The following is a 26,915-nucleotide window of genomic DNA, read 5'->3' as shown; positions in this document are numbered from 1 at the left end:
TGTATAGAGTGTGACAATAAAATTCATTTATGAAGCAGAAAGCTTAGTTTCCATCGCACAAGCAAGACAAATGAGATTGTCTATATTAAAGGACACTGTAACCTATGCACTAATCAGCCACAACATTAAAACCACTGACAGGAGACATCAATGACATTGATTATGTTATTAGGATTTCATGTGTAAGAGGCAGGAAAAATGGGAAAGCAAAAACATCTGATTGACTTGGACAAAGGTCAAATAATGAGGGGGTACATTTAAAATGGCAAGTCTTGTGGGGTGCTCCTGGTATGCAGTGGTTAGTACCTTCCAGAAGTCGTGCAAGGAAGGACAACCAGTCTACCGGTATCAGGTCATGAGATCCCTAGACTCATTGATACAGCAGTCACGGGGATGTTACTTTAACATGCACCACCTACCTAGAGATTGTTGCAGAACACGTACACCCCTTCATGACAGTGGCCTCTTTGAGCATGATAATGCACTCTGCCGCACTGCATAGTTCAAGGTGTTGCCTTGGCCTCCAAGTTGGCCAGGTCTCAATCCGATTGAGCATCTGTGGGATGTGCTGGAACAACAAATCCGACCCATGGAGGCCCAACCACCTCATAACTTGAAGGACTTAAAGGATCTGCTGCTAATGTCTTGGTGCCAGATACCACCAGCATCAGAGCTATTTTGGCAGCACAAGGGGGACTTACATAGTAACAGGTTGGTGGCTTGAATGTTGTGGCTGATGAGTGTATGTTAATGACACTACTTTTTTTCTCCACTCATTGCATGCTTTTTTGAAGTCTTTACTGGAGCGAGGAGTGCACAGGAAGCAAGTATACGAGGTCTGTGCGTAAAGTATCCAGCCATGTAATATGAAAAATAGAGTCATTTATTGGCGAAAATACAAGATACAAGAAACATTGTACACAGGACGATGACCCCTCAGTCTCCTTCAAAGTTGGCACCTTGGGACCTCACACAGTTCTTCCAGTGTCTCTCCCACTCTTCAAAACACTCTGCAAAATCCTTTATTGGAATCAGCTGCCTTGTCGTATTCACCTGAATCTCATCGACAGTCTGAAATCTCTTCCATTTCAAAGGTGTTTTTAGTTTTGGGAAAAGCCAAAGAAGCATGTGTATGCTTTGCACCCCCTGTGTTGCTGGCAGCTCGGGAGGGGGGTGGGGGGGGTTGCAACCCCCTGCAACTGCCCCTGATTCAGTAAGAAAAAGGGAAAAATTATATGTTTCCTTAAATTTCAGCATTCCTTAAATTGTGTATTATGTAACAGCTACTTTTGCTTTCTGGGTTGTGTAATAATAAATGTATTGTTGATTCGTTTGATTTATTATTCACTGTTATGATCCTAACTTAAAATGGTTTCAATGTGGTTTGTATTTTGCATTGCAGGCAGGCTTAAGTGGTTATGGTGCTTGGAGTGTTCATTTAAGTAACCACTCTATGTCTGCGCTTGACAATTTTTTCCTTATAACTGCAATTCACTTCACTGGGGGATTCTCATGTTTTTATGATTTAGTGAATAATCCTGCGTCAGATCTATAATATTTACTTTACTGAGAAATGTGCAGAATTCACATCTTGAATTAAAAATCTTAGGTTAAAATGATCAAATTATTTTATTTGTCCAAATATCTTGCCATTCTCCCCCATTTCCAAATTTAGTAAAGAAAAACCTATGATTGATATTGAAAAGCATAGTTATTATGATACAGAGTAACATTTAATCTTTGGATGGAATAATCTGGTCTTAAAATAAGTACAACTAGCGCAAAGCACATACAATATTTCTATATTTTTTTTCATGAAATGCATATCTACTCCAGCATTAATCCATCCTTTTTTTAACTAAATTAGAATTGACGAAAAGATTATACATTTTGAAAATGTTTGATTTATAACTAGTTTCTGTTTTCACTGAGATTAAAAAAAGAAAATCAGAAAGTCAATTATACTTACCGGTATACTTGTGTGTGTGTTGTTGTTGTTTTTACTTTGAAATGCTGTCTGTCAACTAGCTTCTAGCAGAGTATGAGAGGAGCACTCTAGCTAAAGATTAAAGGGATATTATTAAATCGTGGGTACAAATGTCAGAGCTTGTGCTATAGTCACCACTGGTTTTAAAGCTGTCTCTGACTGATAAGACTGTTGCTGCATCTAGATGAATCCTTCCTGCCGCTGTGATTGGATCCAGCACAGAGAATGCTCCAATTTCACTGATCTGTATAAATGTATACTCATAATTATTTGTATCTTGAAAATAGCAAGTGGAATTATATACTGGAGTGTTTCTCACTAAACAGTTTGTAAAAAGCATGTGGCATCAGATTTTCAAACCGAGAGGTATGAGCATTACTTGGCCAAGTGGACCACTGCCACCCCTTTCCTACATGCAATACTGCTCCAGGGGTCCTTCATTGGCTCTCTACATTAGGGGATGGAGCTGCTGATCTGGTCTTGTTGTATCCTTAAATATTTTAGTAATGAGAGATGGGTCTGAGAAGGAGGAGATGTGTGGAACATCCTGAAGTGCAATCAGCGCTTTTGGGAGCTCCTCGTCTATACTACCTGCACCATCACGTGCTTTTGATCAGTGTGTCTAAACCACTGATTGGGGTGCCCAATAGGAAGACTCCTTGATGTTTTAAAACTACAGCTTCCATGATGCTTTGTCATTCTGAAGACGTTAAAAAGCAAGCAAAGCATCATGGGAGTTGTAGTTCTGCAACATCTGGGGGTCTACCTTTTTAGGGAACCCCTGGACTTGAACTACCATATATTTAGCTAAGCTGGGCAGGATTTTAATTGAGATTTAACTAAAGTGATTTTTGTTGTACGTTGTTACTTGTCACATGATGGCGCTGAGCTACCGCCCTCATCATGGCTGCTAATTCACTGTACAGCGGTAACCAGGCCAGGTGGAAACTCTTAGCATGCTTCGCCATTACTCCATCATTACCTTTAGCCTTAATAGAGACCATATGCCAAGTCTATAGAAGCCACATTTTTATCTCTATAGAAACCAATGCAGGTTGCTAAAGGCATACATCATTATATTTCATTTAGTTGCATAGCGACAACACAAAATAATTCACAGGGTATAACACTAGGATAATGCCTAGAAATGTGCATTCTGGTCAATTCAAAATGAATTTAAAATGTTGAAACAAGATAGCTGAGCTGAAAACATAGCTAACTTGGTGAATGTTTTTTTTTTTTTTTTAAACTCACCTATTTTTGCCAAATATTTTAAATTCAATATCCAGTTAGAATTTCTAACAATTCACATTAAGCTTTGAAAACGTGGATATTTAATACACAATTAGGACAAATGGAAAAAAGGCGAGAAGGGGGGCGGAGGTAATCCAATTTTGAGTGTTTTTTTTTTTTATCTCAAAAGAAATTCTACAAGTTACTAATAAACTGATGTTTGTCACACATCATCAATCATAATAGGTTGTGGGTACAAATACAATCTATTGGACTTCTGCAATTGGTTTTAAGCAAATAGAGATTCATCTGAATTTTGGGAGATATGCTGTATGTCCAAAATTCCAAACTCCAAAATGGTATATGGACAAATCATGAAACAAACAAAACGGACAACAGACAAAACTCTTTTTTCGTAGGTCAGAATTCCATCCAAAACAAAAACTATTGATGGGGGGGAAAATGACTGATGGGGACAGACTCTAAAACTTTATTCAATTCACAGATTAAGTCAGAAGTGACTAAGAGAAGGGAAAAAAGGAGGAACAAAAAAATAAATAATTAAAAAAAATATATTTATATTTATACAAATTTATTTGGTCCCTTCTATTATTATTATGTTATTTATATAGCGCCATCAAATTCTGCAGCGCTTTACAGTGGGTGGTCGAACAGACATGTAGTTGTAACCAGACAAGTTAGACACACAGGAACAGAGGGGTTGAAGGCCCTGCTCAATGAGCTTACATGCTAGAGGGAGTGGGTTAAAGTGACACAACAGGTAAGGACAGTATTAGACTAGTGACAGTTGCAGAAGAGGAATCAGTCAGGAGCTATTATCAGTTTAATTGATACGCTTTTATGAAGAAGTGGGTTTTTAACGATTTTTTGAAGGAGTGGAGACTGGGTGAGCATCTAACGGAGGAGGGAAATGAGTTCCACAGGAACGGTTACTTCTATTACTTCTATTGGTTACTTCTCACTTGATCAGAGTACCACAACATATATACATAATATTTATATTTTCCAGTGCACTGCCTCACAATTTCTATGTTCATCTAAATATTTGTTTCAAAATGATTGCACGGACAAAATTTGTCTGAATCGAAACACCACACACGAAACCCGAATCGTCCAAACCTTATTTACAGACAAACCGCTACGGACGAACCAAATTTTTGTTGATGTGCACAAGTCTTCTACAATCCACAGATGAACTGAACTAATGAAAAACTAGGAATTACATAGGAGGTATCACAGAATAAAAACATAAACTGTAACAATTGGAGGTACGAGGTTATATTAGGAGGAACATTATGACACAATCTGCATTAGAAACACATTTTAATGAAAATATGTGATCACCTGTGGTCTATAATAAATGAAATTAATTAAAAGGTTATTTTTGTAAAGGTTCCCTCTCAGCACTCCTGTTGCTTTTTATTATTTCTCTAACATCTTGGCATGTGCCAGACATCCAACATGGACGGGAACGCAGAACACAGACCATAAGAAAACAAAGATCAAAGGAGAGAACTGGTTACTGAGACAGTGAATTGATGAGATGATAGGCAGATACTGCAGGGACCAAATCAAATCTGCCGGTGGTACAGAGATTAAAGATACTGGGGAATATTGTTGGGGGGGGATCAAAGGTTGCAGAATGGGGGGGGGGGGGGGGGTGGGGAGGAATGTTTTAAGGCATAGCTGAAAATTTCTTTAATCTGCTTAATTGCTACATTGCTGTGATCAGTATACGATTTAAGCTTACTACCTAATTATAACTAGCTGTTTAATTACTAATTTGTAACCTACATGCTATGTAAAAGAATAGGACGGATAATGCTCTAAGAATCAGTCAAATCTGCAAATAAAAGATTACTTTGAAACATAATGTGAAAGGCAACTGCAAGTATATGTCTCATTTTGGATTCGGGATAATGTTGTGCAATTTATGTTTAGAAAATAATACTGATGAGAAATGCCAAATATAGAACAAATAGTTTCCATGGCAACTGCTCCAGGTTTTGCTTTTTTTTTTTTTTTTTACTGATTTTTATTTATATGCCACCGGTGCTTTGTAGAAACAAGAAGGATTTGGGACCTTTTCACTGCCAATCACTTTTTGTTTTGAAAAATATATTAACAGAGTATTCATTTGGAACACGGGTAGCGTGCTAAGACATAAATGAAGGGCAAAATGTGTGTGTGTGTGTAGACTGTTGTCCACATATATACACGTATATAAAAATAAAAATGGAAGTAATTCACACAATTTTAATATTTTATTTATTCTCTTATCGATTACAAAAACATTGTGGTGATCATACATTATCTCTCTTCTTTCAGTATTATAAACACGGGCTCTAGTCACTGTTCAGTGTCTGTATCCAAATTGTTGCATTTTCTGAAATTATGTAAAAATTACAGACTCAGTTTTTTGCTCATAACACCCTAGTAAGATAATATTATGATCTTTTTAAAAAATATATATATTTTTTGTTCACTCAGCATGTAAATAATGCATTACTTGGGCTGTCGCCTCTGATTTTTACATATAATGGTCAAGGAATAGGTATCGGCTCATTCGCCACAACATGCAGAGTGATTTATTATAATATTAACAAGGTTATCAACAGTTATAATACAATGATGCGGGTCCCCTGGGACACAACAGTGAGGTACATAGGGTATCATCATGTCTCGTGCAAGCTAAAGTGCACCAAGGGGGTCATCCCTTTCAGGGTTTTACGTCATTGGGTTTTCTCAACTCCATTGTGGGTACTAGAAGGGGTGGGGGGGAGAAATCGCCAGCACTAGTTTTAACATCTCTAGCGTGTGACGCAAGATGTGCGGGCTGATTCGCCTGAGCGCGTACAGTAATCATAGAACATAAAATAGTAACTGGGGATGTGTATCCACCTACTCTGACATTTCTATATAAGAAAGTTATGCAAAATTAAAAATGAAAAGAGAAAGAACAACCATTAAGCAAAATAACACTAGTAACTTGGTGAGCATAACCACGAGTCGTGGTAGCGGAATGTGTGGCATCCTTAAGGATGTGCAGGTGTCAGCTCAACATACCGTATATACTCGAGTATAAGCCGAGTTTTTCAGCAAATTTTTTGTGCTGAAAAACCCCAACTCGACTTATACTCGAGTCAATGTCTGTATTATTGCAATTTACATTGTGTAGGAGGGGGGCTGGCAGGAAACTCTTACCTATCTCTCCTGCAGCTCCTGTCAGCTCCCTCCTCCTCCGCGCTGGTCCGGTCAGCTCCTCTGTCAGCTCCCAGTGTAAGTCTCGCGAGAGCCACGGGGTCAGAGCGCGGCCGCGAGATTTACACTGGGACTTGAAGAGGGAGCTGACCGGACCAGCGCGGAGGCGGAGGGAGCTGACAGGAGCTGCAGGAAAGGTAAGTAACAGCTTCCTGCCAGCCCCCCTCCACTGAACTGCCACTGGACCACCAGGGAGTGAGAGCCCCCCTCCCTGCCATGTATCAAGCAGGGAGGGGGGACGAAAAAAAAGAATATATATAATAATACAAAAATATATATTTTTTAAAAATTACTAATAAAACAAAAAAAGTATAATATTAAAATAATAATTTAAAAAAAAATAATAAAAATGCCTACCCCAACCAAGGCTCTGCATCACACACACACTCTGCATCACACACACACTCTGCATCACACACACACACTGCACTCATACACACTCACACTGCATTCATACACACACACTGCACTCATACACACTGCATTCATACACACACACTGCATTCATACACACACTGCATTCATACATACACTCACTGCATTCATACACACACACGCACTGCACTCATACACACACACACTGCATTCATACACACACACACTGCACTCATACACACACTGCACTCATACACACACTGCACTCATACACACACTGCACTCATACACACACACTGCACTCATACACACACACTGCATCTGCATTCATTATATACACACACTGTAAATAAATATTCAATTAATATAATTTTTTAGGATCTAATTTTATTTAGAAATTTACCAGTAGCTGCTGCATTTCCCACCCTAGTCTTATACTCGAGTCAATACGTTTTCCCAGTTTTTTGGGGTAAAATTATATTCGGGTCGGCTTATACTCGAGTATATGGTACATCACTCAGACGGTACTGCCCGCTGGCAGAGGTCGTCGATATTATCTAGGTATGAACTCCGCTAATGTAGAAGGGTCAAGCCGGGTCAGAGTGGCAGTGGCCTCCGGTTGTGTGACCGCCAGGCCCAGACGGCCCAGATGCCAGTCCAGTTCCTGTTGGCACCTCGCCCGGTAGTTAGGCCCTTGGTAGGTCGAGGTGATGAAATGCGGTGGGGAGTGCCCAGGAACTTGGATTGCAGGTTGGATCGCAGGTTGAAGTGATTTACGCCAGCTGAGCGTGCTCCTTAATAAATCAGGTAACAGCAAAATGTGAGAGTCCTCGAATGACAGAGGGGTGCTCCTGCGGGCCGCTGCTAGCAGTGTGGCCTTGTCCTAGAGGGATTGAAACCTCACAATGAGATCTGCTTAAGCTGTTCGGGTGCGTTTGCCGGTTTAGGCAGGCGGTACAGTCTGTCTACTTCACTAGTTTGGCCTTTTTAGGTTGTAGCCGTGTCGCCAGTAAGCGACGGACGTATGTGGGAGATCAGTAAGTCCTATGACATCAGGCATCCTTCTGGTTTTTATGTTGTGTTTTTGTCTGTGGTCCTCCAGGGCCTCTACTTTCTTGGCTGTGCCGAGTTTTAATTGTTGGAGATCCGAGACTCTCTGCTCCAGTTGTCTCGGGAGCTTGCAGAGGTCTCGAGAAGGGTAAGCCTCGTGGTGGCCCCCTCAATGGTTTCTTTAAAATATGCCCTGTATCTTGGCTGTTAGGGGCTTTATCTGATCTAATTTATTTGTTTTTCCTGCCCACCATCCCTTCTCTAACTTGTAGTCAATGTATGGGAGAGGTAGGTGCTCAATTTCCGCCGTTAAATTATTTTGCTTGCGTTCGCGCGGAGCTTTCCAAGATGTGTCTGCTCTGGTCTGCAGCTAGCTCCACTCCCCTAATATTATGATCTTTAATGGACCATTAATGTTTGTCATTGTAATCACATGTTTTCAAACTTTAAAGGCTGAGATTGTGAAAATGATGACAAAGAAAATGGCAATTTTGCACGGTGTACAATTCAGTCACATGTTAAAAGGCTGTTGATAGCAGTAGTGATGGTAAATGGTGAATTGTGAAATTTAGCTGTTGAGTTCAAAATCAACACTGATATCTGTGTGTTTCTTTAAGGATGTTCACAATGGACATTTAGGGTACAGCGTACATGTTTATTAATTGTGTTCTCAATTTTGCCAAATTACTGTAACGGTGCTTATTTGTTCTTTATTTACATTATTTGATCAACCAATAATTATATATATGTGTTTGTTGACACTGGTTCTCATCATCTTCATCTTAGGCAAGTTGTTTGTGGTGTTTCCAAATGTTGGGGTATTATCTATCCAGTTAGTTTTAAAATGTTTTCTGTAATTTAACTAGTTATTTTGGCTGCTCGTTTTGAAAAGGGAAAATTGATTGGTTACTGTGTAAAAAAGCACTGCATTCACTGGACAACTCCCTTAAAGCCGTTCCCCTGCCTAGCAGCCCCAGGACTATCACAGATTCGCAGGGAGGCTCCAGGAGCAACCTCCAAATGCCATGGAACGCTGGAGTGGATCGCTGAAGACTTTGTCCTGAGTGCTCTCGGTCCCAGTACCACCTAGCAGAATGTTTTTTGGAGGGAAGATAGTGGAGGTGATGAGGCATCCAAAGATACCCTGAACTTGGGGGGGGGCTGGAAGAATTCAAAGAAAGCGCCGCTGTTTTGGGTGACCGGGACTTTCAACCCAGCGCCATGGAACTCTGCGCCAGATCGGAGAATAACCACAGCCGCTAAAACTGTGACTTCCATCCAAATCGTGCCAGTCACCTTCTATCCAGGCACTATTTGGACAGATTTGGAGGATATATGACATGTGGAGGTGCTCGGTTGTATTTTGTATGTTTTGGGGTATTTTTTGTATTGCACTTTCTGTGTCTGGGAGATAAACTCCTGTGCTTTGTCTCAATAAACTCAGTTCTTATTCACCCTTCACTAAGTCTCGGCTAGTGTTTGGGTGAGACAGCTATACAGCTATACACTCTGCAGGAGAGCCTAGGGTGGGGAAGTTCCGGCTAGACTCCACTCAAGCTACGGCGACTGGGGCTGAAGAGCTCCAGGGGTCCCGTCACATAGTAGTTACATAGCTGAAGAGAGACTTGCATCCATTAAGTTCAGCCTTCCTCATATGTTTTTGCTTTTGATCCAAAAGAAGGCAAAAAACCTAGTATGAAGCGCTTCCAATTTTGCAACAAACTAGGAAAAATAGCTGTCAGATGTCTCCTTGGATCAAGCAGCTTTTACCCCGGTAACAGCTAGGAAGCAAGCTTGGTGAAGGTGCCAGGCAGTCCGCCACACTGCATATATCTTGCCTTCAGCCTTTGCAAGCCCTCCTCTTCTAAAACAGTCAAGACACTCTGTGGCTGTCCAATCACAGACTTCCCAGTGCAGCTCAATGAAAAATCTTTGCAAGGCAGGTGCTCTGAGCAATTATTTGCATGCTCCACTGAGCTAAACAACTGTGTAACTGAAGTAACAGAACAACTGTGTGATTGACAGCCAGGGATATGTAACACGTTTAATTTATAAATTTCTATAGAAATCTGCACTTTTGGTAAAATTAAAAAGAAGTCATACTCTGCACACATAAATCACGTCAGCAAGCTGAAGTGCTTTAGAGCTGTGGTCTTCAACCGGTGGTCCGTGGACTGGCATCCGGTCCGCAAGAATTTATTGCCGGTCCGCGAAAGATTTCACCCGACTACAGTGTAACGGTATAGTCGGGTAAAAGCTTTCGCGGGCGGGCAATAAATTGCCGCAAAATATTTCATATGATCATAGCACTAGGAACCATGCCTCCCTCTCCCCTGCTGGCTCTGCAGGACCAAAGGGGAGACCTAGATCTCCCTCTCCGGGCTGCTAGCAGTGAAAGGCAGGGGAGGGAGAGAGGACCGGGGGAGCTCTAACTTGCAGCTTTGCCGGGTTCTCCTAACGCGAGCTCGAAACGTTGCTGTGGTTACCACGGCAATGCTCCACATCTTGCAAGAGTAAACTCTAGCAGCTCCTGAGGCTGCTGGTGTTCACTCTCACCATTTGGACCACCAGGGCTTCCTCACCGGACCACCAGGGATTGCAGGAAATGTCCCCCCTCCCAGGCAGTTGTAAGCAGGGAGTGGGAATATCAAAATTACAAAAAACAAATTAAAATTGATTTATCTACCCTCGAACCCCCACAGACCCACAATAACTCTTCCCTATACACACACTGCCCCCCCACACACTGCCTCCCATACACACACACTGCCCCCTATACAAACACTGTCCCTCTACACAAACACACCGCCCCCATATACACACACTGCCCTCTATACACACTTACTCTGGCCCCATACACACACACTGCCGCCCTCACACACACACTGTACCCCTTACACACACACTGCACACCTCACACACCGCCCCATCTACACACACTGCCCCCTATACACACTTACTCTGGCCCCATACACACACACTGCCGCCCTCACACACACACTGTACCCCTTACACACACACTGCACACCTCACACACCGCCCCATCTACACACACTGCCCCCTATACACACTTACTCTGGCCCCCACACACACACACTGCCCCCATACACATACACACACTGCCCCCATACACACACACACTGTACCCCTTACACACACACAGCACCCCTCACACACACACACACACATAGTGCATCCCTCACACATGCCATTTGTTTTTATTTCTGGCTGATACCGGTCCGCAAAATATTTTTCTTCTTTTCTACGGGTCGCGGGTGTTAAAAGGTTGCAGAACACTGCTTTAGAGGTATTGAGTGTCCCTTTAACCCCTTAAGTACCACACTTCTGGAATAAAAGGGAATCATGACATGTCACACATGTCATGTGTCCTTAAGGGGTTAAAGGCTTAAAAAATGATTTAATTTTATTTTCCAGTGAATAGAACTATTGAGAAGAGCTCACATATTCTAAGGCACAAAATATTACAGATAAAATGAAAAAAACGCACTGAATGCTGTGGTAGTGTCCCTTTAAGAGAGAGAGAGACTACCCAGCAAGCTGGTAAAATGACAAGTCGATGTGAGTATGAGCCTAATCTATCTTAAGATTAGGAGTCCAGTGGATAGGGGCAAAATATTACAGACTTATTCTGGTGACATTAACACACACCATGTGCTCAAAAGATGTGGGAATATACTAGCCAATACTGCAGCTCTTTTTTGTTAGTTCGTTTACCTAATATATGTTCACAGAAAATACGGATTGTTTGTAGAAAAAAAACAACCATAGTGTAACACAGTTTGATAAATGACACTCACTAAACAAAAATTAACACCAGATCAGTCTCAAAGCCAAGGAACATTCCACACATTTTTTTGTATGTGTATCTGATATTTTCAGGGTAGATTAGATAAGTGTATACATCACAGAGAGAGAAAGAGAGAGAGAGCATACATAGTGTAATACTGTAAAAACATTTATTCAACTTAATACTTAATGTGTTGAATATTTTTCTAATTTTCTTCTAGCTGGATCTACTGGTTTTATTTAGTGAGTAACATTCATTATAGGTATGATATTTCATTTCATCTGTGTTACACGATTACTGTTTTTTCTTTTCTTTTTATTTTTTTAAATTTGGTGAAATGTGACAATAAATTCTGGGACCTATAGTTCCAACTTCTACAGTGTGAATGATGGGCACTCCTGTATATTATCTTAAATGTTTCCGAACAGCAGCTTGAAAATGAGACACTGCCAAATCATACCCAACATACATTTTCTCTCTGTTTTTCCAGAATGAATAATTATTAAATATATTCTTGATTCAATTTAGTGCATATGACCCAATTTAGTGCATATGGTACACTTTATCAGATTTGCATGGTAACAGATAGCTATGTTCTCATATTGTACTCTAATCAAAATCATGATATGAACGAGTTAAACGTAATTAATCACTAGCTCATGAACATTATAATCCAGATTATCTAAAGCATGGGTTGTTTGTTTTTTTGTAGCCACTGGCCATATGTCTGAGATACTATTTACTCTGTAATGAAAGATAGTGGTGGTAAACTAGACAGAGAGCTTGAGGCTCTTGGGCTTTTGATATCAGCTGTTTGATGAGATGACCCTAATTTGAACAACAGAAAAACGTCTGTCTCAGACTCTTTGATAACATGTCAGTTGATTGAAAGTAAATGGGAAACACAAATTGGATTGTGGGCAGTAGACCTGTGAAACACCACCAGAGCTAACAGAGCCTGAATGCTGTATGTACCAGAGTACAAAATTGTACAGAATAGGCTGCATCCCAAAATGTAGGGATAAAGAAAGTACAGTATTATCTGTCCATAGAGACTGTCTGACTTAATGGAAAAACAAGCACCTACTAAAAGTTAAAACCTTGAACCTGGAATCAATAAACAATTATTTGAAAAAGGGACCGGCATTAAAAGTAAACATGTAACACAGTAAACATTTACAAGCTAAAAAAAAACAAAAACAAATAATCAGAAAAGTCCAGGATCAGGAACCCAGATATCTGAATAATCTATTAATGAGCTACAGCAGTAACCAGGACAAACGCACTCTGAAGGCTAAAAAGCTCTAACTAGCTGTTTTGCATCTGGAATTCACAAAAATGCATTATTAGTGGCATTGGCACCTTGAAAATTGACTGTACCATTATAAGGCACTTCATGGCAAGAGGCGCTCACAAATGGAACATTTTGTGCATTGCACCAAAAAATAACACTAGAACGCACTCTGCCTGTCTGAGAGTGTACAACCTTAAATTAGTGACAACCACCTGCGGCATAAATGGCGAACTGAGGTGGAGGATGATTGAGCCAGGGCTGGAGGAACAAACAAACACAGTGTGGTATCCTAACAGTAGTGAAGAGATGTATGGATTGACTATATTAATGTATAAACTTGCGTGCTCTGTTCTGATTCTAGAACTTCATTGATAAGCCCATAGCTCTCCTCAGATCATCAAATTTTAATATCCAGCGGTTCCAACCACTCTTTTTGTGTCGGGCAAAATTAACGTAAACATATGTCAAAGGACACGTGTCTACAATTCAACAAGAACAGATCCACTAACACTTCCCATTGAAGGCAGGTAGAGGTTGTATGTTCATCCTATATTCAGTCTTTTTTGACTGATTCTTCAGTGTTCAGTCAGGAGTAGCTAAAAACCAAAGCCTCTCGACAACCCTCAAAATTCAACATCCCTGTTCGAAGGAGAATTATATAGAGTTTCCTAAAGGACGGATGCCAGGCTTGTGTATCAGAGCTGAACAACCCCTGGGCACCAGGTTGCCATAGCAACAAGAACATGGCTGCTGGTCACCCAAGTTGTACACTGGAGAAAACCAGCTCCACATCATTATGCAACATTATGCTACATGTTATCCACATAATACATAGGAACAATTGCCAGAGTAATTGGACACACACTGTGCAATGTCTCTCCTCTCGATTTACGTAGCTACTTCCTTCCACCAGGCAGCTGCAGCAGCACCTTGTGAGAAAGGAGGGGTATGGAGCACAAAGCTCCACACAGCAGTGATATTGGCTCGATCAAGTGTGTGTGTTTTTATTGTTTGCTAAATGTGATAAGGGGGCCATTTTGTGTTGTGCAAGTGTGCTTGATGCTCCACGGTTGTGTTGTGTGGTTGATGGCAGGTTTGGTGTCATCTGGTACTTTATATATAGCATCTAAATTTTGGACTTTGATCTTACAATCAAACAAAACTATCTGAGCCTTTTAGACCTTGCCTCGTAAGCTAATTTACTCATGTTAAAAGCTAAATTCTGAAAGAATGTTCTTGAAACTGATGAGTTGAGACACCAAACACTCGTTCTCCTGGCAGAGGAACCATATAGAGAAAAGGTGAAGGTGCTAAAGAGAAATGTTGCCAGATCCAAATTAGATATCAGGTGGGATGATATTTTACTGTGTTGAGGGGCAGGTGAAAAGGAAGATATCAAAATAATGTTTGACCTTTTCTCTGGCACCTTAAATCCATGGTGTGTCCTAACAGCAAATTAAGCAACACATTGTATTAATTTAACTACTCATGATATATAATTCTTGCGCTCAACATCTATTTTAGAGCCCAGGTCTCACCAACAAAACAGATCTTTATTTACATCTCACTGGCCATATCACTCGTCTAGAATAACAGCTTATTGGGGTTTTTAAGCAGGTTTTTAATATGGAGACTTAATAAGCACTGATCCAATGAATATCAGAAATTGGTTAATGGTTGTGTGCAGTTTATATTTGCATTATTTTTCCTAATTTTTGTTTCCATTTCCCCTTGCTCCGCTTTTCTGTCCCCCCTTGTTATTTTATATGTAGTACAATGTTATGTTATGTTAGGGTTGTGAAATGCACGGTAGGCTGAACTTTCTTCAACCACATCTCATCATTTTATAACCCCCTGAGATCCTATCTGAACAATCAGGAGCAAATACACCAGCCAGGGCCAGGCACTAATATTTACTTAATTTCCTTTGTGATCATCCCAGAAAGTAGCAATCAGCAGATATTTTTTTAAGGAAGCCCCACTTATACACACAGTTTATTGATAAGAGACTGTGCTTGTGGAATTAGTGATGGGCCCTTAGATATACATTGGCCACCTGTTTTGGACACTATAAGCTATCTGCTGAAACATACTCATAATGCCACATATCATGCCATATAATGCCACATATCAAGCATTTTAGCTTTTTTAAATTATTTATTCTGGCACAGACCGAGGTTCCCAAATGAATTAAACCTAAAATGGGTGTAATATGTATATATAACGTAGCATTATAGCATCCTAGATGCTAATCAACAAGGGCTCATAAGTACTGTGAAGGTAAGTGTGTTTTTTACTTAGAGGGTTATTCCGAGCATGAAGTGGTGAATGTGCTCAAAGTCTATGTATGCAGAGTTTCATCACTCTGTTTAACTCCACCTCCAGGTTAATGTGAATTCTGTGCACATTTGGTGTCTAACACCAGCATGCCCCTCTTTCCGTGTCGCCCATGTCCTCCTCTCTGCCTGACATTTATCTCCCTCCAGCAAAGGAGGGTGAAGTCACGCAAGGAAGATCTGCCTACAGGGAGAACTTGGCCTCAGTTCTGAAACAAAGGTAAGTTTTTGGTTGGAATAACCCTTTAATGCTGCTGCAATACTCACTCCAGAAAACACATTCGTTTCCCATATGCATTGAGTCTATATATTTGTGTGTGGCCCTCCCAGGTACTGTATCTCCCTAACAGAGATGATTAGACTCTTCCATGGTAAGACTATTTGGTTTGGTTTTGTATTTTTATTCCTACTAACTACTTTTTTTGCCCAAAACCTTCTTTTAATGACTATTATAACTATTGTTCATTTTCTATATTCATTATTGATACATTTGTTAACATCAGAAGTCAAAAAGGATCTAGGGAGACAACAAACCTTCTAAAATGTCAAATACTTAGTTAAAATAAGCTTATAACCCATTGAAAATGGAATAATTGGGCACAGTCGAGGCATTCACACATTATGGTAATATGGTGTGGCTTTCTCAAATTTAGGTTTTATGTCACACTGAAACATATGGATAATTATTATGTTTTGTCTGTGTGCTTATCCATGTCTGTATTTTGTAGAAAATTAGTAATTTTATCAGCACTGCTAAATAATGCATATTTTCCAGATTCTACCTTTTCCTCAAATAAATACTTACTCTGCATTTTCCTATATCCAATTATCGATATTTAGGAGTGAAAAAAAAAACCCTCTGGTGAGGGGCAACAAATCCTTTAAATAGTGAAATATCGGCGTCCTACTTTATCATTTACCACGCTCACCTCTCCCACTAAATGAAAAATAGTCTTGGCTATTGTTATGTACCACTATTTTATAAATGCAAAAAAAAATTCATAACAGTAATCATGGTAACACAAATCAAAACAAAATCTCCACAAAAATATTTTGCAACAATGTCACAATAAAACAAGAGAAGAAAAATGAAAACTAAACACATGGAAATATCACGATCAACAGAAATAATTTTCTAACAGTTTGTAACTTACCAAAACACGCTTCCAAGAGTATATCTTTGCACATTTGTATCAAATGTGCATACCATGCGAGCCAATAACATAAAGTTATATTCTATCATCATTTCTGGAATATAATTCAGAAGATTTCGGTACACAAGAAAAATAAACACATTTTTCAGTATTATGCAATACTAGCATTGCAGGACGATTCATGATGAGCCTCTCAAACTTTAACCTGTTTTCTGACCATTGGATTTCCATGTTATACCTAGTAAAATAAAGAGTCTCAACGTTTATTTTATGACACTCTTTGCTCAGTTTATATTTTTCATATTATTATAATTATTATTATTGCCATTTATATAGCGCCAACAGATTCCGTAGCACTTTACAATATTATGAGAGGGGATTTAACTATAAATAGGACAATTACAAATAAACTTACAGGAACAATAGGTTGAAGAGGACCCTGCTCAATCGAGCTTACATATTGGTGTAGCTTTGCTGGTGCTTTTATAAAACTCTTAAACTGTGCATTGTACTTTTGCCATGTTTTTTTACAAAAAAAAATGTATTCTACTAAATTACAATTGTCTGCTCTAAATAAAGATTTATGAAAAATAAAAACGATGTTCAGTATTTGGACAAACATTCTTTATTGGTCTGCTACAGTGGAAAAGGTTCTACAACCTGTCCCACTTACATCCAACCACCAACTAACCAGTACCCGTGGACCAATGGGTTCATGACTGCTGGACTATATATCAGCATGGCATTTAAAAATAAATCTCTAGTGGTAATGTTAAGTGTACATAATTACTAGTGATTGAATGTTAGGGGCGATATTTATCAATATTAGATACAATTAGTTTGCAGGAGGGCTTACGGTTTTGATTCTGGGCAGTAGGACAGGTCCCTGGCCCATGATTAGTCTTGAACCTTTAAAGGTTCTGTTATATTGTTATGTGGTGTGGTGGTGGTGGTGTGTTTTTCTCACATTTGTTGTCACAGCTACCTTGCTAGAGTAGGAATAGGATAACATGTCACGTGATAAAGTGGGAAATGGACACATGTTTGGCCCAGGTAGAAGAGTAATCAGAGGATGTTGGTTGCCAACTGAGTGTACTGTTTACTGCAGAAAATAAGTTCAATGTATGCTGGCACACTACTTGTTCAATAAAGCTGTAGCCATTTTGCCAATATGTTTTCTTCTGTTGTTCGTAGTCAAGGGTCTAAGGCAGGTGTAGGCAACCTTCAGCATTCCAAATGTTTTGGATTACATCTCTCCTAATGATTTGTCGGTATTTTGGCTATAAGAGCATTATAGGAGATGTAGTCCACAGCATCTGGAGTGTTGATGGTTGCCTACGCCTGGCCTAAGGTTTGGTTTACTGATCAGAACCCTAAGCAGTCATGGTTCATACTTCCTTCAATTCTTAGCTGTAGTATTCCATGTGTTTGCACTTTTTGTAGAGATATTTTTTCACTTTCTATTCAGCACTAAAGATTCAGAGGAATCCTTTAATCTCTTCAATTCTTAGAATATAAAAGAGTAATTGTTCAGGTTTTTTTTCCCACTGGTGATATTTTATTTTTATTGAAATTCTTTATTTTAAATTGCCGTCATATACAAATCAATACACAAGGTACATATCATATCATACAAGGCCATAACATTCGACTTTCCAACACAGTGTAAGGTATGGCAGCCCATGTGTAACCGCAATATCACATCATAGTCTCTGACCGGCGATAGTAACAGTGGTATATCTGGCGACAAGGTTTTTATAAATATGTGCGAAAATAATGTAAGATTGTTATAACCATATAACCAGCCCTGCCCTACCCACTTGCTGAGAATGAGTATGCACATATAATAAGAGACTTGCTAGTAGGTATTTATGGGACTGATGGAACTACAGGTACTGGCCCAACCAATAACAAGAAGGTGGGGGGGATAGGGTAGGGAGGGAGTGGGAAGTCGAGGGATACTAGTGATGTATCCTATGTGAAAGTTATCTGCCAAAGTTAGGGTCTCTGTCCTGGGTGTCTGGGAGTAAATATCACTTTTAGAGTGCTTTCCTTCCCATCATTTTGGCTCGCCGGAGGTAGGGTTTGGGATTCTGTTTACTGGGTTAGGGGGCAAAATTCCTCTCCCCTCCCACCTCCCCCAATCCCCCGTCTCTACTTCTCTTTAGATCTCCCAGAACCAAGGACGTCTCCCGTGTGTAAGTCCCTAAGTATATTGGTTCTCAGTGGGTCGTAGCCTCCCTACCCCCCAGGAATCCCAGATGATTCTACCTTGTATAGAAGTAGCTATTTAAAGTTTATCCATATACTCATGCCAGAGTTCTCATATTTTATAGAACGAGGGCAGGGCACTGGGGATATTTTAAAGGTATTTGGTTGAGCATATTTCTTTGGTTTTCTGGTCTAGGGTTTAGTCTACTGGTCACAACCCTAAGCAGTCATGGATCCATTGGATTGTACTTTAGTCTACTTGTCATGACCCTAAGCAGTCATGGATCCATTGGATTGTACTTTAGTCTACTTGTCATGACCCTAAGCAGACATGGATCCATTGGATTGTACTTCAGCATCTTATAATTCAAAACTTTCAGATTGACTGACAGATACGACAAAACAGCTATTCTAACGGCTTAGGCCCTGATGGAGTATTTATTGTTTTGGACATTTCTGTTAATGATCAAGTTTTGCCTGCTAAATGTATATGCTCCCAATGTCCCCGCAGATCATTTTCTACATAAATAAAGTGTTACTCCAACCTTCATGTCCACTTCTGATTTTAGAAATTGGAATGTGCTGCATTTCTGCTTGACCTGATCTAATAGACTTCCGTTATAGTTACATGTTCATAATTTATTCCCCAGCATTCACTTTTTTAAAACTGACTGATTATCAACGGATATCAGCAATGGGTAATAAATATTTTTTTTGCATCCATTATAGCTATATCTATCCATTATACACCATGGTAGCAAATATTACCATGTAGGTATAGATCTCTGAGAATACTATTAGTAAATAAAGTAATATCACCAAAGCTCTTCTTTATCTACATAATGGGATTTTATACTTTTTTTGTTTCAATTTTTTTTTTACTACAATTTTTAGTGAACCCCTTAGTATAACCCAAAAAAATATATTCTGATGCCCCAGCAATCTCTTTGCGACATTATCTTTCTAAAATGTGAATTTATAACACATTGGGAGAGGATTTTATATAAATGAAGGTCAGCAAGTAAATTAGTGATAGGACTGTATGTAATGTCATGTCATTCAGTATAGCTGAAAATATTGTATTTTACTTATTTGTTGGCAGGAGCCCGTAGAGCAGCCTATTGGGATTTTAAGTGAATATTTTAAATAGCTCAGTGTCACTTTGAACCAGAAGTCCTTAAATTCCACCTTGCAAGAAGGCCTAAGGGTGAGGTAGCTAAGTTACAAATCGTTATTCCCCCAGTCTCCATAACCTTGCTGACACAGCCTAACAGGAAAAAAAAATGCTAGACTATAATCTGTACAGTGCTACTAAAATCAATGAACGGCATCATATAGCATCCTCATCAACTTAAGTCTTTTTCAGCATAAATTATTAATTCATAAAGAACTTAATGTAACGCTTGTCCCATGTTTGCAAGGTATAAGTTTAACATCTCCCTGCAATAGTGCAGTATAGCGGAAATCCTTTTATAGCGCACTAACAAGTCAGCTGTTTCCATCCCATTCACCTTCACAAATTGTCTAGAACTCTTGAGGTTTAAGTTAACGCAAGAGACGTGGAGATGTGAGCGTTGGGAAATTATGTGAATATCCTGTTTTTGATCTGTTACAAAATGAGACACAACATTCTTGCAAAGGCAATAAATGTCTGTTGGATTACATAAAATATGCTAATTTCTCTGTATACCGTAAAATTTTGTAACTAGTATTTTAAACATAATTTAATTAATGTCTTATATGAACCCCCATAAATATCTCTATACAGCATAGTACAATCAGCATAGAGGCCCCCAGAATCCAGAGCAGAATTGTTCTCCTACGCTCCCCTACTGTCAATCAATTGAGAAGGAAGCGTGTTAGTAAAGTGCTATTGGAAAATAGACAACAGTAAATAATAATAATAAAAAACAACAACCAAAAGGAATTATAATGTATTTCTTTCTATTCATCTATAATACCCTAGCAAACATGGTTTATAAATATTACTGCTAATAACAGTAATAATTATTCCACTATAGTCATAGTCACTGACCAAGCGTGTTAGATGCAAACATAAACACATAATTTTTAAATTACATAGCATGTTAGATATATTACAACGCTAATAACATTAATTAAACCGAGAAATTACGGATAATCAGCCATCAAGCTACAGGGGGGAAAAAAAAGAGTAAATGCAAATATTGAATAGATGCTAATAGCCAATAATACTTAACCTCTTGACAAGTTTGCTGCATTGTAATCACTAATACAAATTGATCCTTAAAGTCACAGTCTTAGTACTAAGTTATGGCGAAAATAACATCAGCTTTTACCTTGAAATATTTTGGTTTGTTTTTTTATAAAATGATTTCTTATTAAACATATAGTGATATGCGGTAAACTGAGACCTAAATTGCTAATATTGAAACAAAAATGATCAGCAAATACTTTCTGCACTGGTCACCACAATGCGCTTATTTAAAAATAAAACGCCCCACATTTAAACGAGAAGCATTTGAAGATCACTAACGCCCAGCTTTCACCCAAAAACTGGAAATGGCAGATTTTGGTTAAAAAAAAAAAAAAAGAGCCCCTATATCCTTCCTGCATGTAACCATATAGTGAAGCCATGTCTTCGGCAGTAACCTAACTATTTAAAGAGCAAAACAATTATTTACCTGTTTGCAAGCTATTCTGTAACAAAAATTAGGAGGAATTTACTGGAGGTAAAAATGACCTAAGCCTTTAACTGCTAAAGAAGATGATGTAGGCAACTTTGGAAGACCAAATTAAGTTACCTAGTCTCCCATTCTTTCCTAAACATTCCATCAATCACAGGAGGAGATGCTAGTGATCAACGATCAGGTTCACAATATGCAACATATACTTTAATAAAAACTAACACAGTGCAGGTACATCTAAGTCCAGACCTTGAAAGGGCATCATGAACACCACGTTCAAAGAATAACTCTTAGAACATTGCTTTGTGGCACACTACATATCAAGGAAACCCTAAACTAGTCACATTATTTTGAGACCACTCCTATAAGACGTGTTTGGCCAGCCATCTGAAACTCCTACAACACTAAGAGTCCTACCACTCTTACAGCGTTGAGAGTAGAGAAGGCCATCTTCGGCACTGCAGATGTGAAGTATGTTTGTAGATAAGCATCATGGGAAAAATAGATTGCAAACATTTGCAGTGTTACGGTTAGCCACAACTGACTTAATATGCATGTTGTTAACACAAACTAAGCAAAAGGAAGTAAAAGCAAACTCGAAATGGAAATAACAAAAACATCCCAAGTACTCACATTAAACTCGCAAAGTTCAACACTATCCAGGCTTTTGCTTCTATGTATTCGTCCCTTTATTCTCCGTAGAGATGGCTTTCCTTGACTTGTGCTGGAAGTTGCAGCATTGGGGTTCTCAGAAGATGGAGTGACCCTGCAATAGCACCAAATACAAATATGTCAGTCGATGGCATATACTCAGTTATCTTCACACATCAGCACCAAATCATCACGAAAATGAATTTTGTTTGCAAAAAAAAACAATGATTCCTGTTTTGTGGATGAAACAATGTTGAATATAAAAATTTTGATTTTGGATTAAGTATTTTCTTTTGCCAAAATTGACTGCATTCACTAGAAATACTTATAACTTGGCACTTTTATAAACTATTAATATTATGACTGTTATTATTTGTATTGCGCTTTTATCTATTATAATTTATTAATTGTCCCTGAGGACAAAATTAAATGATTAGGACAAATACTTTTTATCTTGTACACATCTACTTTTAATTGCACAAAAATTGCTTTAGCTGGAATCAGTCGGGAGCTATTAACAGTTTAATTGATACGCTTTTATGAAGAAGTGGGTTTTTAATGATTTTTTAAAGGAGTGGAGACTGGGTGATCTAACGGAGGAGGGAAGTATGTTCCACAGGAACGGTGCAGCCCTCAAGAAGTCTTGAAGGCGAGCATCAGACGTGGGAGTACAGACAGAAGATAGACGTAAGTCTTCAGCAGAGCGTAAGGGCCTAGACGAGACATACTTGTGTATTAGGGAGGATAGAAAGGAGCAGCATTATGTAGAGATTTGAAAGCAAGAACCAGAATTTTAAATTGAGCTCTATATTTTATAGGAAGCCAATGTAGGGACTGACAGAAGGGTGAGGAGTGGGAGGTGCGGTCGGACAGGAAGATGAGCCTCGCTGCCGCATTCATTATGGACTGTAACGGCGCAAGTTGGGAGCACGTAAGACCACTGAGAAGCAGTATATATACCCAATGAAAAGATGGAGCCAGGCTGTGGGTGCTCTGTGGACAACCTGTGAATCAGCTTATAGTGGTTATGGTGCCTAGATTGTCCCTTAAAATGCACATAAAAAAAACATAACACTAGAGTCTGTTCTAACGGTTATTGTACCCAGAGTGCTCCCTCACCACATTTTACACAGTCAAACCATTTTCAGAACCTGGCATCTACAACTCCTTCTCAGGAGCTTCTGTTAGCTTTCCTGAACAATTGACAGTGTCGGCTGATTGTTCTCAGTGAATGAGCTGCGAATAATGCACCTCTGGCTCTTTTTTGGATGTAGTTGCGGTGTAGTAAAGGAGGAGACTATATTTAAAAGAAGAAACACTACCACAACAAGAGGACATAGTCTTAAATTATAGGGACAAAGGTTTAAAAATAATATCAGGAAGTATTACTTTACTGAGAGGGTAGTGGATGCATGGAATATCCTTCCAGCTGAAGTGGTAGAGGTTAACACAGTAAAGGAGTTTAAGCATGCGTGGGATAGGCATAAGGCTATCCTAACTATAAGATAAGGCCAGGGACTAATGAAAGTATTTAGAAAATTGGGCAGACTAGATGGGCCGAATGGTTATTATCTGCCGTCACATTCTATGTTTCTATGGTGAGAAGTCAAGCTGTTTTAAAATGGATTGATTACTCAAATGGAGCAGGGGAGGGGCAAGGGCACTCCAGGCACCATAACACTCAGTAGTGGTTATGGTACTTGAATCGTTCTTTTAAATGTATTAGCCTCCATCACATCTGATAAAATGCCTTACAAGTTTTATAAGTACCTACAAAGAGGTACACCTAGTTACAGAATTAATGACATCACAGAATATTCTGTACAGTTAGTATATACAGTGGGTGCTGATTCTACAAGAAGAAGGTGCCTTTACAGATATTGCTAACGCATGTACTTCCTTTCAGGAACTTAACATCTCGTCAGACTGTGTAAAGAATCAGATTGCATGGTACGATTGTAGCCCGTGGCTGCCAACTTGACTTCAGATGACCCTGCTCTTTGATTATCCTAATCATCTGGATGTTCGTTTGGACTGTTTTGTGCATAATTATATGTTTTTGTTTACATTTTAGTTTAACTTTGCTTTGTAAAACTTGATTTATATAATAGCTCTGACCCTTCAGTGTCTGCGGCAGTCAATTCCACTTTAGATGCCTCTATGATATAACTGTCAACAAGGTTTGTTTGTCTGGACTATTTAATGTATAATTATTGAAAAAAATCACCTTTAGTTAGACACTAATCTGATAGTTGGTTTCATCTTCAGTAGTATATTTATACATTGGTTTCAAATCTCTAAAATTGTCCATAGTCCCAAAATAAGATAATTTGTCAAAGATGGTACATTTGTTGATTGGCTAAAGATTGAAAATTCCCTTAATTAACATTATCAAGAGTTATTAAGTCGGGTATTCAGTATTATGTGCTGACACAAAGTCAGCGCCCCTAGCAAGGGGTGTACCACAATCACAAACCAATCACATTTTTAAGAATCGCAAGGCAGTTTTCACAGCAATCACAATTCAATTGGGTCCGATGGTCCATTTTACTGTTTGTAATCACAAAAGTCAGAATATGTTATTGTCTTAAAACAGACTTAACACCAGAAATTATCTGCACACTCCCAGAAGAGCCACTTAAGGTGCTAGCAGGACCAAGGTCAGCACCAGCTCCATATGTAATAGAAATTCAAAAATAGGTCCAGGCACACAAGCCCTTAATAATAAGCAGTTTTATTTGGTCTCCTTGTATAAAGAGAGCAGCAATGTGTCAACCTCAGATTGAGGTCTTTGTCAAACCTTGACAAAGTCCTCAATGTGGGGTTGAAATTTTGCTTTCCTTTATATGTGGAGACCCAATAAAACTGCTCACTAGTGAGCCCTTGTGTGCCTGGACCTATTTTTTGGATTGTTTTGTCTTATAATTTTGCCTAGCTCACGATTTACTCGTTAATCTCATCTTGCTCGATAGATATGTGAAAACACTGTGAGCTGTTGTGTCTGAATCAAACTCCTTTTAATGCTAGCCCAAATTAATTGATTCACCTGGGATTTAACTTTGGAGTCTTATTCAATAATTAAGTCTCCCAGGTAAATCCCAGATGCATTAAATAATTCAGGTATAAACTAAAATGAATTTTCATTGAATAAAGATTCACAGGTATGTCCTGGATAAATCAATGTGTACAAGTGTGGATTAAAAAAGAATTTGATTGTCGAACAAGCTCAAATAATTTTTGCACTTCTACTGTTCAATCAAGGTTAACGACAACCCCCCTCCAAACAAAAAATCTAACAACCAACATTGATGATGCAAATGGTGACAAGTGTGTAATTACCTTATTGTGTTTTTTTATATGGACACTGCAGTTTATCTGTGTGTATGTGTGTGTTTCATTAGCATTTCTCTAAAAAAAAAATGTCAAGCTATTGTGCACAGGTGTTTTAGTTAGCTTTCTCAATTTTGAGTTACTTTGTAGTTACAATGCTTATATTTTATTTAATTGGTCTAACTCAGTGGTTCTCAAACCAGTCCTCAAGACCCACCAACAGTCCAGGTTTTGTTAGTATCCCCTTTGGAATTAAACAGGGAAATACAGAAATCCTGGACTGTTGGTGGGCCATGAGGACTAGGTTGAGAACCACTGGTCTAACTGATTAACAAGGAATCGTTTGTTATCGTTGCTTGCACGTGTTACCCAACTCCTGCACAAAGGGGTGTTGAAAATGCCCAAAGGTTCCTTTAGGAAACATTCCAACTTAAAAAAAAAAAAAAAAAAAATTTATTAATGTAAGTATTTTTACAGTTAGATGTGTTTTTACTGTTTTAGATTCAGGGTCCGTGTCTATAATAAACAGGGGATGTGTAACAATATAAAAATAGAATCTAAACATCTGTAATAAAGTGCCTGGAAAGTCTCCTCTCGGCACGTGTCTGGTTTTCTGAAACCATCAGTACTCATGGTCTTGGTCCAATTCAATGCTTCTTAGAGCATTTGGGATCTACTGCACAGGTGAGCCAATCCGATTCTTCTCACTGAACCCAATGCTTCTCAATGCATTCAGCGTTTAGTGTCCTCCTTACTAGAAAAAAGGGAGAGGATCTTTGAGCCAAAATCACTTCATTAAGATGAAATGGTTTTTGTTCTTAGAGTTTCCCTTTAATTTGTTGATAACTCTTCTTCTAAACAATTATGATCACTGAAACTTGAGTGTCTAATGTGAGGTATTGTCACGAATGCTAGGGCTGATTCCCATCAGTCCGGATCAGAACGGTGGGATTATGACGGCTTCCCCATCTTTAACAACTTGTACAGCAGTAGTTACCATGTTGATAAATATCAAATGTGAGACTACAATTCCGCTCCACATTTGGGACAGGTGCATTCCTTAACTTTCCCTGTATAAATGTGATTTTACACTAACCAATATCTAGCACTGTCAACCCATTTCCAGGAGTTTTGTCATCTACCCCCTCCCCCCCACAAAAAAAGAACAATAAATTAAATAACTGAAGCATAGTATAAATGTTGAATGAAGAGGGGGTGATGGGGTCTCAGTTTGGTATCCATGTCCTGTACCATCATCTGTCCCTTTTCTTCTGGCACTAGGAACTACTGGACGGATTGCTATAAGCTCCTCTGCTCAGTCTCTCTTTAAAGCTGGTATTGTCCCCACTGCCTGCTTCTTCTTCCAAGCACGTATTATAACCCTCCACCTCCTGTTAACACCTTCTTTATAAATACATTTTTGTCTACTCGAACCAAAGTAATAGCTCTCTGCCAACAGGTCTCTATTACCTTTAGGGACAACTGCCTCCAAGATGTAGGTATTTGAATCCACTTGAATCCCTAAAAGTACCATGATT

At 39.0% G+C, this 26,915-nt stretch overlaps 1 protein-coding gene across 9 annotated transcripts in view; it reads right to left on the bottom strand.

Moving 5' to 3' along the window:
• The window catches only part of TJP1 (tight junction protein 1), a 512,314-nt gene that overhangs the window by 334,785 nt on the left and 150,614 nt on the right, over nt 1-26,915 (bottom strand). For all 9 annotated transcript variants that reach the window (XM_063449129.1, XM_063449130.1, XM_063449132.1 and 6 more), the window contains one exon: nt 22,030-22,162. In XM_063449129.1, the coding sequence (XP_063305199.1) occupies nt 22,030-22,162 (133 nt within the window). The remainder of the gene's footprint in view (nt 1-22,029; nt 22,163-26,915) is intronic.

Source organism: Pelobates fuscus, chromosome 3 (genome assembly GCF_036172605.1).
Source record: "Pelobates fuscus isolate aPelFus1 chromosome 3, aPelFus1.pri, whole genome shotgun sequence".
In the NCBI taxonomy this organism is placed as follows: Eukaryota; Metazoa; Chordata; class Amphibia; order Anura; family Pelobatidae; genus Pelobates; species Pelobates fuscus.
Note: the sequence above shows the minus strand (reverse complement) of the source record. Positions and strands in the feature narration are given on the sequence as shown.